At 38.8% G+C, this 13,579-nt stretch overlaps 1 protein-coding gene across 6 annotated transcripts in view; it reads right to left on the bottom strand.

Annotated features, from left to right (window-relative positions):
- Positions 1-13,579, bottom strand: part of PTPRZ1 (protein tyrosine phosphatase receptor type Z1) — a 202,286-nt gene that overhangs the window by 8,343 nt on the left and 180,364 nt on the right. For 2 of the 6 annotated variants that reach the window (XM_030549106.1, XM_030549108.1), the window contains exons 16-24: positions 13,171-13,191; positions 12,910-13,006; positions 11,553-11,635; positions 10,632-10,766; positions 7,603-7,737; positions 6,578-6,741; positions 4,591-4,726; positions 1,491-1,637; positions 208-301 (exon numbers count right to left, since the gene is read on the bottom strand). In XM_030549106.1, the coding sequence (XP_030404966.1) occupies positions 208-301; positions 1,491-1,637; positions 4,591-4,726; positions 6,578-6,741; positions 7,603-7,737; positions 10,632-10,766; positions 11,553-11,635; positions 12,910-13,006; positions 13,171-13,191 (1,012 nt within the window). Of the gene's footprint in view, positions 1-207; positions 302-1,490; positions 1,638-4,590; positions 4,727-5,769; positions 5,854-6,577; positions 6,742-7,602; positions 7,738-10,631; positions 10,767-11,552; positions 11,636-12,909; positions 13,007-13,170; positions 13,192-13,579 lie in introns of all 6 variants that reach the window. The other 4 variants (XM_030549107.1, XM_030549109.1, XM_030549104.1 and 1 more) reach the window with 3 other exon arrangements.

Raw genomic sequence — 13,579 nt, 5'->3', positions numbered from 1 at the left:
AACAGGAGAGCTCTCTCCTGTCAGCATACAGCATCTTCATCAGATGCACTACAGCGGTGCAGCTGCATCAGTGCAGATGCGTTGATGTAGCACTTTTAGTGTAAACTAGCCCTGAGTGTGAAACGTTATTTCACTAAAATTACATTACAGGAATCATGGACCCTCTGCCCCACTGCCATCGAAAGCAATGGATTTGAACAAGCCTACCAGGGATGATTGATGAAGTTCTGTTCTTTTCTCTGTTACACTGTTTCAGTGCAGTAGAATAATCACACTGCTGTATATTAGATTGGCTCAGTAGCTGAAACAATAGGAAAAAGAATCCTGTTACTGTACAATGAAGAAAATAGAGATGAACTGTAGGGTTAGTTATATTAAAATCAGCTTACAGTAATGTCATAATTAGATCAAGTATTCACATTTTTAATATTAATGCTCTAATAATTTTGCCTTTCAAGGGAAAGGAAGAGTGAGGGAAACACCCACTCTCTGATATTACTTGGTTTGTTGGAATTTGGCCTTCAACGTTTCCTCCCATTTACACTTGGGATCCAGTCTGTCATATACTTTCAGCTACACAGCACTGTTAGGGGATTCCCTTCTGAGCTCACCAACTCCTAGTTTCTCTGAAAGGGTCATTGTTGAGCAATCTGAGGTTCTGCTTTCTCCCAGGGAGTGACTTTGCAGCATTACAAGCTCGTCCTACCCAGGAGACAGGGACACACTGTGAATTCTATTAATAAGCCTAGTTTATTCCTACTCGGTCATCAATTATATTAGAGAAATACGAGTACTGTGCATGTGTGAGTAACGTTCGCTAGTAAATTAGAGAACTAATTCAGTTGTACCACATAACCCAGCAAGTATGAAGGTGGGATTCGTTTTCCTGAATTAAAATTTGTTTGAAAAGGCAGATTTCTCACTTAATGAGCCAGGTTCACCCCAACTAGCAAACCTGTGTCAGCCACTAGCACTACACCTGGGTGCCACGATGGCAGTCGCTGTAGCAGGGGTGTGTTGAATCTTCTCCATGCCACACCTCCTGCCCAGCCAGGGCTGCCTACTTTTGGGGCTGTACTTGCTGGCTCTGCCTACTCTGCAAAGCAGATTTCAGGCACCTTGTGCCACTACAACCCCTTCCAGGCAGTCTTGCCACCACTGGGACCTCTCTAGCAGGGATACTTCAGTAAATTGTGCCCAATATCCACCTTTTAGGTTGTGTTTCCAGCCCTTGTTTTTGTGAAAACATGGCTTGTTTGAGGTTGAGCTCATGATTAGGTCTTTTTACCCAAGATGTGCTATGTAGTTTTGTACTGCTCTAGATCTAGTCTCAGCAGTTATGAATAGAAAAAACTAATGGAAAGCTGTGGTATAATCAGTGACTTCATCTAGTCTCAGACTTTTCAAGCACACTGTTTACTTGTAATGGGTCAGAGTATGAAAATGACACTGCCCTGACTCTTTTCATTTTGACATCCATGAAAGCTCACCTTGAATTGTTTCTCCAGCTTTGTCTTTCCCGTTGGTCCAGGTATTAAGAGAATATTAACATAGGCATGAATGTGACTGTCAAGAACTTCTGTTTCTTTACTAAGTATGGCTTCAACCAGGGCATCATGAATAAAGACATACTGCTCCTAGTAAAATAGCAACAAGCATCTTAGGTCTAACAATTGTCAAATTGCTCCCATGAACACCTTCGTTGGTTAAATTGCAACAGTTGGTTCACAGCAACCTTTCTATATGATTATGAATTCTTCCCCTCTTACTGCTATGATTTAGTCTGTTGAAATTTTTTTAATTATATAACTGAAGAGAACTCAAGATGTGCCAAAAACTTCTTCAGATGGGGTCTGGGAGCCAGAAATTCCCTGCTGACTGTGACAATGACTCTCCATTAACTGGGTACCATCAAAAAAAAAAATCTATTAGCCTTTGCCACACAGTGGTGTGTGAGGTACCACAGATCTTTTGTATAATTAGAGTAGGAATAACTGTGGTAACTGTGATATTTGTTGGCTAATGGTGAGCAGTGTAATTAGAGACAATCAGGAAGTCAAGCAACTTTTTAATTGTTTGAATGGCAGCAGCAGAGCCTGGCTTTCCAAAAATATACCCTATGTATACTGTATGGGCTCCTGAAGGGGAAGGCCTCTTAAATGTGATCACAACAGACTGTGTCCCTTTATACTGAAATGTAATATTAAAACCCAGAAGTCCAACAAAATCACATTGTGATCAAATCCACCCCTGTAACCACACCCTACACAGGATTAAAATAACCTTTGTACAAATTATTAATATTGCTGTCCTTAACACAGACCCCAAGAGTTACTGGCAGGTCCTCCACTGAATTTTGTGAAGTCTGACCCGATGGAGGTAGATATGGAATTTACAGACCTTTTTAACAGAAAGTTCAGGTTATTAACTGATCATTTTCCATTAGTCTGGTTACATAAAATAAAAGGCTCCAATAAAGTCTCATTCACCAAGAATATGATATGGAAATTGTGTATATAAAGGGAAAAGAGAACATGGTGGCAGATGACCTGTCCAGGAAAGAGGGCTCTGATTTCCTGCCTCTGAGTCAGCAGTGGCTAACCCTCTTGCAGTTTTATAAGGGGGAGGGGCTGTTACTGAATTCACCCCTGTATTCACACCTTATTACACACTATTGTAATAATCTTTGTGCTAAATATGCCTTGTGAGGTATCATCTGAAAACTAATAACTCACTGGTCAATAATATCATGATGAAATGTGTATAGCAACATTATATGTAAAGTTATGAATTCCATCTGAATGACGTTGGTAGCACATGTTCAAACCCACATAGCCTCAATGAGGCAAGAATGGTCAAGTGGGTCTTAAGCAAAAGAATGTGTGTTTACCTCAATTTACATATAAGTTGTAAACAGGATCCTCAGAAAGGGAGAGGGGGGAAGATAGGAGACAAGGAAAATTTGCATTTCAGCAAACAGAGGTGAGAAGAAACAATGTGCAACCTCTTTTACCACCAGACACCATGTCTCCTTTATTGTTTGAATGAACTGTTAACTAGGGGTAACCTTCAGGAAAATGCATTTCGAAGGGTGACTGATCTATAAAAATGAGAGGCAAAAACACCTCAAGTTATCTCTCCCTATCAATCTCTCTCTTTTTCATCTAAGAACACAAAAGAAACAACCTTTGGACTTTAGGAGCAGATCCTGACCTGAAACTTAGTCAGCAATGTTACTGGAAACCTGTGGCAAGAATTTCACCTTGAATCAAGTCTAGTTTAAATTTACTACTAGGAAGTGTTTATCTTTATTTCTTTTTCTGACTTTAATGCCTCATACTTGTACTCACTTAAAATCTTTTTGTACTTAAATAAACTTGTTTCATTCTTTAATCAAAACTAATCTAGTGTTGTGCACTCTGTTGATGACTCCATTTGGTGTAGCAGACTGTTGTACGCTGATCCCCTTAGAGGGGCAATGGACCTAATATGTCTGAACTGTCCAGGAGAGGGCTGGACAGTGCAGAACACACATTTGGGAGAGGGGAGGGGAAATTGGGGACTGGGAATGTATTGGGCTCATCCTGCAAGTAGTAACCAAGGCTGCTGGAAGCCAGAGTGTGGCTGGTGTTTGCTGAAAGGCTGCTGGGAACACTGTTGCTGGGCCAGAACTGTGGCTATACACAAACACTCAGTGTGTGACTTGCATGCTGGCAGACTGTGAATAGACCAAGTGGGAGCTACAGCAGCAAAGCATTGTGAGGCACCCAAGTTTGCAGAACAGGTGTGGCACAGTCCCTCATTGGTCTGAATTGCACCCTGAAATGTCATACTCGTATGCTATGCACGGCTGGTGTTGTATCATATCCCCATCTGTTCTGAGAGACCTGCAATTCCTACAGCCATAGGATGAGTTAAGAATGGAATGATAGCCTTGGTCAGAATTTTCCAACCAGCCTCTTAGCTCTATTCTGCTGTCTTCCTTGCCATCACAATAAGCGTCTCTCCCCCAATTCCTACGGCTATAATGTGTTCCCTCTCTCAACCATTTTAACACTTGGCTACTTTCTTCTCTAGTTAAGGTATTTCTGAGGCATCTATCACCATGGTATCTAACCACCAATAGCATCTGACTCCAGCTCTTGAGGTCTGAAATAGATTTCTCTATCCCAGTCCTATTTATACCCATTGTTTCTCTTTGACATAACACCATTCTGCCGATCTTTGTGCATCACTGGTCCAATGGCCTTTTTATACACATCATTTAATGCTTCAATCCAGATTACTGAACTATGGACAATTCTATAAATGAGCTCAGACAAAAATGCCTAAAACTCCTCCAGAAAAGTGCATATGTTGCCAGCCACAGCTGCAGAGGTCACTTGCCTGCTCATTGCTTAAGGGAGCCAAGAACAAATTCTAAAAGCAAAGGAGGGAAGCCAAGCTGGCAGGAAAATCCTGGGTGGTGATTGGTCACCATCCTGCCTGTCAGAGTAAATGAGGAGGAGAAATGCAGCATCTATGCTGTTGCCAACTGAGTCACAGAAACTGGCTTCAGTTTACTTACTATAATGCACATTCTCTTCTTACCTCAGTCTGCACCAAATAGTTCCTTTGTGTACGTATGTGTTTTAAGAATCCAAATATGTTGACTGTCCCTTCGTGCTGGATTTGCTGCAGCATGCTGTCTAACACTATGTATGTGCCTGTTCTTCCAACGCCAGCACTGTAAAACAAACAAAAAAAATGCACCTGAGTTGGAAGCAGGGTGAAAGAACACATGTGGGGTGAATTATTGCTCCTTAGATATCAGTTTTTTAGCGCAAACTCTTACATACCTATATTACATATAACATATTCAGTCATTCTTAGTGTAAGGAAAGTGATGAAGAGGAATCTCTCCCCTTCCTTTCTTTCATCTTTTATTAAAGGGGAAGACTTATTTCTTATCTCCTTCAACCACTCTCCCTATATCCAGTTATTTAACACAGTCTTAGATCCCACAGTGATGCATGTGGTATTAAAAAACTCAATACATAAACAGCTAGTTTCTCATGAATAGTTCAGGTTAGAGTTGTAAAGTCAATATTCTCCTCTTTGTTATATAGTCACAATTCCATTTATGTCAATTAGAATTGTATGTATGTAAAAGTGCAGAATTGAGCACCAACATAGTAATGTAAAACTGAATAGGTCCAAGTTAGCAGCACGCTATTAGACTCATTAAAATACAAATACAGATTATCAGGCTCCATATGCCCGTTAGAAATGACAAACATGAAATAACAAAAGCACTGAAATAAGAAAATAATTAAGTAAAATTTCATAAAAATAAGAGTATTTTCACCTCAGTGTAACCTGGAAAGGTAACAAGAGAAGTTAGTCTCATACCATGAGATTCCTTCTAAACTCCATTACAATCCAGAAACAAAAAACAAGAAGTTTATAAAACTGTTTGCAATTAGAACCCTGAAATTTGTACTTGACCTAGTGGAGAGGTCTGAATGAAGCCATTCAATTTAGCATTGTTAAAAAATTATTGAGGGCTATCATATTGCTGATCTCTCTGCAACCCATTGGAATGTATCTCAGTGTTGGTATTTCTGGAAAGCTCCAATTTTGGACTTCTGAAGAACAATCAGAGGTGGAGATATCAGCATAAGAAAGAAAACTTGATCATTTTTTTCCAGTACAAAAAATGTTTCAGTAAAATTAGCTCATCCCAAAACAAATTATCTTCAACTTGCAGGATTTCTATGGCAACTTTACCTGTTGGCTTCATCAGTCTCCGCTCCAGAAAGACAGAATTCATGAGGAGGTTCTCTTTTCAAATGTTCCATCAAAGATGAGGTACTATAGTAGAAAACCAGAACCTGCTTACATATTTTCCAGTAATCTGGTCATTCACTGGTACTGTGAAGTAATCCCAGGTCCTGTAAATAGTTTTAAACCAACTTTCCCTGGGTTGCTTCAGTCTCAGTGAGCACTACCAGTACATCTGCCTAAAACTTGCAGCACTATCAGAGCTCAAGTAGTTTCCCCTGAACTCTCCTCTATTTCAAACCATTGATAGAACACAGGATAATGATAGAAACAGCAGAACTATAGTTCAGCAGGTAATATATTCAGACTTCTTTTTTGCATAATTTCCTTTTAGAACTACAAAGCATCCCTGTATCAAAGACCATATGAGCTGAAAAAATTAGAATACATATTTTGGCAGAAGTGAAACAATTACTGCAATACATGTATCAGGAAAGTCCTTAGTTACCCAAATTGCAATATATACATGCAAAATAAATTAAAAAGAAAAGCAATTTGAAAAACATATATGTAGCACAGAGCAACATCACATTGTTTACAGTCACTAGGCGATTCATAGTGCCGGCATGGCCAGTTGATTGTTCAGCCTTACAAAAGCTACAGCTACTACATAAAGAATTTAGTGTTCTTTCATCAGTAATTATTAAGTAATTAAAGTGAAATTCTGCCTATAACACCATTGAAAAATTATTTTTTGTGCGAAAAAGCAGTGCGATAAAAATCAGAGTGAACTTTATTGTAGTAAAAAACACACCTGCAATGAACCACAACAGGCCCCACAGCATGGCGCTTAGCATATGATGCCTTTCGCACAAATGTGAGGACAGGCAGAGTATATTCTGGAACACCCATATCAGGCCACTGGGTATAATGATATTGAGTAACTACACGTCCACTAGACCTTCCTTTCTGGGAACCCTGAAACAGAAAATAGTTATATAAGTAAATAGACCAAGTCAGAACAAGGCCATCTTTTCACTGTTTTCTTTATATATGTAATATTCTATTTTGCAATTGAATTAATATAGTCACTATTCAGTATACAGCACACCGGACCCCTAAGAATACTGGTAGCGAATCATACAGTTATATGTACTATAATGGCCAAATTGTGCCTTCCTTATTAGGAACACAAGGGGTCTTTCCACTGACTTTATTGAGTCAAAATGCATGCTGCTTTTGGACTTCAGTGGAGCCAGGCTTTGATTTGTCTTCATTAGGGCTACTCCTGATATACAGTGGTCTAAGTGTGTTTCAAGCTTGTATTTCCACTGGGATGCTCAGACAAGCGTAACTCCTCCCTCTCCCCAGAACAGCTTTGACTCTTAAACTGAAATGGAGCAAACATTGCTAAGCAAAATGATTTAAAATCAGCCTACTTCTTTTTTGTTAGACTTTTTCATTCTGAGACTTCCGCCTACTCACTAGTCTAAGTGATGTCCACAGCAACAGACTTGTAGGACCACAGCTTTTCCCCTGCTGGTGGTATTATTGCTGCACTCAACGTGCTTGCTACGAGGGCAGAACATGTGGCCTCAATAGAAATTTCCCTTAATAAGTCTAACTGGGCATTAGATTGTGGTTATACAGCTGTGAGGTCATCATCTCCACATTTAGAGAGCACTCAAGCAAAACTCGCTGTGATGTCAATGGGACTTTTGCCTTGGTAAGAAGTGCAGGATTCAGTCTTGAGTTTGTACCAAAACAATTGACATTACAAGATTCTGAAAGTCATAAAACATCCCTGTGTCCAAGACATGCTTTTGGGCTATCACAAACCTTTTTGACCTTGGTGTTTCTAATAGTAAAATTCCTCACGGTGTAATAAGCAAGTACATGAACACTCTTCTGAGTGACCAAAAAGTTTCCATATTCTTCGCTACCATCAGCAGGCCAGTACTGGTCACACTTTCTCTGCCATAAAGAGAGAACACAGTGTCAAACTACAGAGTTAAAATGAGCAAATTTAAGGGAACTATATCTACAGAAGTCAATGGAAACTCCAAGGACACATAGCAAAGGTTGAATTTGTCCCTTACTGTGTGTCTGGTTATCTCTGCTATCCCCTTATCAGAGCAAGTGTTTATTTTCAATCTCAAAGTTGGGTTTTGCATTTCTTTCACTCTCTTCAGAAGCAAGAATGTTGTAGAAAAGAATCCATATGGACAATTATTGACCAAATAGCCCATTAAGTATTAACTATAAAGAATTCAGATCACCCCATGACATAGAAGAAGCTGCAGAAAGGGAAAGCATATTTACAGTGCCTCTCCTACAGTTCTTCCCTCAGTTGTCTGGGGATGGCCGTCTCTTGGAGAAATGGAGTCTACAATTACAGAATAGGTCAGGACCCTGAGAAGATGCCAGGGGATGATAAATCCCTCTGCATGGATTGCAAGGGATCTCCTAGCAGCATCTCCACTCCTGTGTTGTCTCTGCTACTGGCTTCTCCGCTATAGCTATAAACTAGGGGAAATTAATAGTGGTGTGACCAGTGGTAAATTCACAGTGGTGAACTGTTACTGAATTTAACCTCCTTTGCCAGAGAAGCAGGCTGTGCTCATCATGTGGCCCTATACATAGCTTCATAGAGTCCAAGGCCAGAAGGGACCACTGTGATCATCTAGTCTGACTCCTGTATAACTAGGGCCCTACCAAATTCACAGCCATGAAAAAAACATCATGGACCATGAAATTTGGTCTCTCCCCTCTGAAATCTGGCCTTTTGTGTGCTCTTACTCTATACTATACAGATTTTATGGGGGAGACCAGCATTTCTCAAACTGGGGGTCCTGCTCCAAAAGGGAGTTGCAGGGGGGTTACAAGGTTGTTAAGCACCCTTATGTTTGTGCTGCCTTTAGAGATGGGCAGCTGGAGATCAGTGGCTGTTGGCCAAGCACCTAGCTCTGAAGCCAGCGCTCCACCAGCAGCAGCGCAGAAGGGTGGCAATACCATCTCATGCCACCGTTACTTCTGCATTGCTACCTTCAGAGCTGGACGGCCAGAGAGTGGTGGTTGATGATTGATGTCCCAGCTCTGCAGGCAGCTGCGCAGAAGTAAGGGTGGCAATTTCACTCTGACTTCAGAGCTTGGCTCCGGGCCAACAGCTGCCGGTCTCCAGCTGCCCAACTCTTAAAGCAGCACCGCCACCAGCAGCAGTGCAGAAGTAAGGGTAGCAGTACTGCCACCCTCCCTACAATAGCCTTGCGACCCCCCACAACTCCTTTTTGGGTCAGGATCCCTACAATTACAACACCATGAAATTTTAGATTGAAATTGCTGAAATCATGAAATTTACCATTTTAAAAATACTATGACCATGAAATTGACCAAAATGGAGCATGAATTTGGTAGGGTCCTGGTATAACACATTCCATAGAACTTCCCCAAAATAATTTCAGGAGCATATCTGTTAGAAAAAACATCTAACCTGGATTTTAAAATGGTCTTAGTTTAAAAATCTACCACAATCTTTGCTAAATTGTTCCAATGGTTAACTACTGTCACTGTTAAAAATCTACACCTTATTTTCTGTCTGAATTTGTCTAGTTTCAACTTCCAGCCATTGGATCATGTTATACCTTTCTCTGCCAGATTGAAATGCCCATTATTAAGTATTTGTTTCTCATGTAGATACTTGGAGGCTATAATCAAGTCACCCCTTAACCTTCTCTTTGTTAAGCTAAATAGATTGCGCTCCTTGAGTCTAAGACATGTTTTCTAATCCTTTAATCATTCTTATGGCTCTTCTCTGAACCCTCTCCTATTTATCAACATCCTTCTTGAATTATGGGCACCAGAACTGTACACAGTATTCCAGCAGCAGTCACACCAGTTCCAAATACAGAGGTAAAATGATAATAAAAATAATCTCTCTACTTCTACTCAAGATTTCCATGTTTATGCATCCCAGGAATGCATTAGCCCTTTTGGCTACAGTGTGACTTTGGGAGTGTACGCTCAGCTGATTATCCAACACAAGCCCCAATAGTTTTTCAGTCACTGGTTTCCAGGATAGAGACCTCCCATCCTGTAAGTAAGGCCTACATTCTTTGTTCCTAGATGGATACATTTACATCTAGCCACATTAAAATACATATAGTTTGCTGGTTCCCAGTTTATCAAATGTTCCAGATTGCTCTATGTATGTGCCCTATTCTCTGCATTATTTACTAGTCCCTCAAATTTTGTGTCAGCTGCAAATTTTATCAGTGATGATTTTATGTTTTCTACACCTCAACCTTAGGGTAGCTGTGGGGCCTGGAGAGGTTAGACCAATAGTTGTTGCAAAATGCCCAAATGGTTGTTAATGTAGCTATTCTTATAATTTTGGGTTATTATAAGCTTGCTTTTACCTTTACTGAATTTTAAGAGATATTTATAATTACTTTCATACACATAATGCGTGGAGATTATAATAGCTCACATACATTTGTTTTTTGTTCCTTTTCTAATTAGATGAAATGTTTATGTTTATTAAGGAAGGCCCTTGGAAATCTCTTCTTTCTGTCAATCAGTGATGGACATCAAGTGTCAAAGAAGATGACACCTTGTTAGCCATAAAATCATATTTATTATTTCCAACTGTGTTTACACAGATTCTGAGATGCAGCATTATGGCTTCTATCTGTATTAACGGTCTTATTATTTTCTTTTATACTATGTTTTGAAAGATGTATATAAGTATTATTGTGACTTCTGCTTTGTATAGAATATTTGATACAAGTGTAATCGCAAATTTTAAATGTACATAGGCTGTATATGTAGGAACCACTTGGTGTAAATAATGTAAAGAAATGGATTCATACCCTTCCTTTCTCAACAAGATTAGTTATCATCACAATGACTTCCACATTATGCTCCCAAATCATTCTCCAGAAATCTTCTGCTGTTGATTTTAATGGCCCTTGAGCGGCAATGTAAGCTTTTGGCTTGTTGTAGCCCTAAATTAAAAATATAAGAAATGACACTTGTTAATGTCCTGTTTGTATAAAAAGGGCGGTTGGGTAGAGTACATGACATTTTATATACGGATACAACAGAAAACCTCACACAACTTCAGGTATTTTTTTATTTGTAACAATTTCATTCACATAAAGCCTGTGGTACCGGATACAATGTAAATGGAATTATTATGTTAATGTGTAAAATTCCAACCAAGGGAATAATACCTTACTGTGTATTAGATTACTCTACGTTCTGGCAGAACACTGACATACTAACGATTTGAAAAGATCTGTTATGATATTAGTGTAAGAAATAAACCAGTATAATTCACAGATAACAGGTTTAAAGACTAGGGTAACTAAAACTGAAAAAAAATGCTGTCCCCTTGAGACTCTTATCCAAATGGCATACACATCTCATGAGATTATCCCAGATAGAAGAATTAACTATCTATTACAAATATATACTAATATGGAAAATACTCACTCTGTACTGCCATACCACATACTTTACGGTATAAAAAATCGTCAGCTGTTCTGAAGCCTCTACAATAACTGAACACAAGAACATGTGTTCAAGATAGAATCTGAGATTTATCTTCATATTGATGGTTTGCGGATTTAAGTCAGATCCTTAAAGAATCTCCTGCTAAAGAAGCTTTTTATATTGTTTTGTGCATATATATTTAAGAATTAACCCATTTTTATGAAACCTAGATGCCTCAGTGCCTGAGCTATCTTGGAGATACCTGACCAGATTAGTAGATACGCAAACGTACTTACATCAACATAGTTGGCATTGATGTAATCAGTCACTCTTCCATCCTTTTCTGCAAGTTGTGCAAGTTTAACCCTACTATGATCATCTGCAATAAAACAAGTCAAAATAAACACAGCACTCTAGCAAGCATGGTTCCTTTTCTTTAGGAAACATTTAACAGTGAGAGACGTTGACTGGATTTTAGAATATTTATTCTAAAGCACATCAACAACCATATGCAAGTATTCTGTGCTTAAATATGAATCACATTCAAAATTTTAGCTGGAGAAATGCAAGCTAACATCTGAGATTTGGGTTAGGAAATAATCAGAAATATGTATCTTCTAGAGAAGGGAGAAATTAGGTAACACTGTGAGATGCACATGTGCAATTCCCTTTGAAGCCAATGGAAGGATGTATGGCTAGATGGTCAGAGAATGTATCCCCTTGGAAGTCTATATGGATTCTCATAGTGCCACACATCACTACAGTATCTGAGCACCTCCCAGGAACTAACCAAAATCACCTGGTTAGTGCTCCAGTAAAGTGTTGGATAGAAATGGGGAGAACGGGAGAGCAAACAATGCTAACTTTCCCTCCGTTAAGGTGAATCTTCAATAAGGTGAAGTGAACCTAATTTGTTCTGGGATGAAATTTGCCAAATAGGCTGAATTGGTCCTATTATCTATACAGTTCTGATGCTACTGCACCTAGAACACTGTATTTAATTCTGAGGGCCTTATTACCAGAAAAATATTGGTAGATGAGCAACAGTTCAGAAAAATGGCCACAAAAATGATCAGCAGGCTGAAAGGACTGATATTAAAGAAAGATTAAAAGAACTAAATATATATATACACATTAGCTAAAAATTACTAGCGTGATGGAGAGGGGCAAAGCAACTGGAACACGTGCCCCAGTTAATGAAACTGATTTATATCCAGTGATGGGGCACATACAACCTAAAAAATTGATAAATATGTATTTCTGTATGTGCAGCAACTAGAGATCCTGGGATTCTGCAGATTGCTAAAGAGGATAAATCATCATTATTCCAGCTCAAAGATGGATTAACTTTGGTAATCAAAACATAGCTTCTTTGGCTTTATAATGGCATTGTAATGAAGTCTCCGATTTCTTTTTGTTTTGTCACAGAAGGCCTACACTGATTTCACTATCAAAAGCTCAGTAGGGCAGCAGAATTTCAGAGAAATAACTTGAAAAGATATGAAAGTCTGTTCTGTAACTCACAGAACACTTCTGAAAGGACCAATAATTTTCAGACCAGTGTGATTCCCTCCCCCCGCCCCAGTGATAATACATAAGTGTACACTTCTCTACATTGACCTCTAAAATACATAACCAAGTGTGTTTACTTACAAGCAACAATATTTATATATCGATTCTTATTCTTGTTCTCTGGGTGATTAGAGCTGTCTGAAGTAATACCAAGATCTACAGTACAGCTCTGGATTTCCTGAAAAGAAAATGGGCATATGCTATTTTAATAAATATTAACTTACATGCAGTGTCTTAAAATGTATTAAATCAACATGAAAACCCACAACTGTATACCAAACTATCTATAATATCTTACAACTAGTTCTTTGCTAAAAAAAATGCAGTGAAATAATTCCTTACCTTGTAAAACTCTTTCAGTGTCTAATGAGGGAATGAATGCAAAAAAAGTAAAGAAATCAAATTCCACAGCACACAACAAATGGATAGAAGTGCTTATACATATTACAATTACAATGGAAAACAATTATGTACATGCAATACATGTGTTTATAATATAGCAACAATGTTGAATATTTTTGACATAATGCATGCAAGTAAAAGAAATGAGAAATTCTGAACTTGAAATAACTTTCATAACAAAGTCTGACATCTGTATGTATCTGAGTGACTTTGCCTCAGTCTTAGACTCTGGACTTGCAAATACTCATGCATGAGTAGTCTCATTGACAGGGCAGAAGCCTTTAGTTATTGTTCCAGGAACTGGGTTAAGTTTTACAGGCCCACTCTTACTCTCATTGAAGTCAACTGC

This window comes from Gopherus evgoodei, chromosome 1, assembly GCF_007399415.2.
Source record: "Gopherus evgoodei ecotype Sinaloan lineage chromosome 1, rGopEvg1_v1.p, whole genome shotgun sequence".
In the NCBI taxonomy this organism is placed as follows: Eukaryota; Metazoa; Chordata; order Testudines; family Testudinidae; genus Gopherus; species Gopherus evgoodei.
This window is presented reverse-complemented; position numbering and strand designations above follow the sequence as displayed.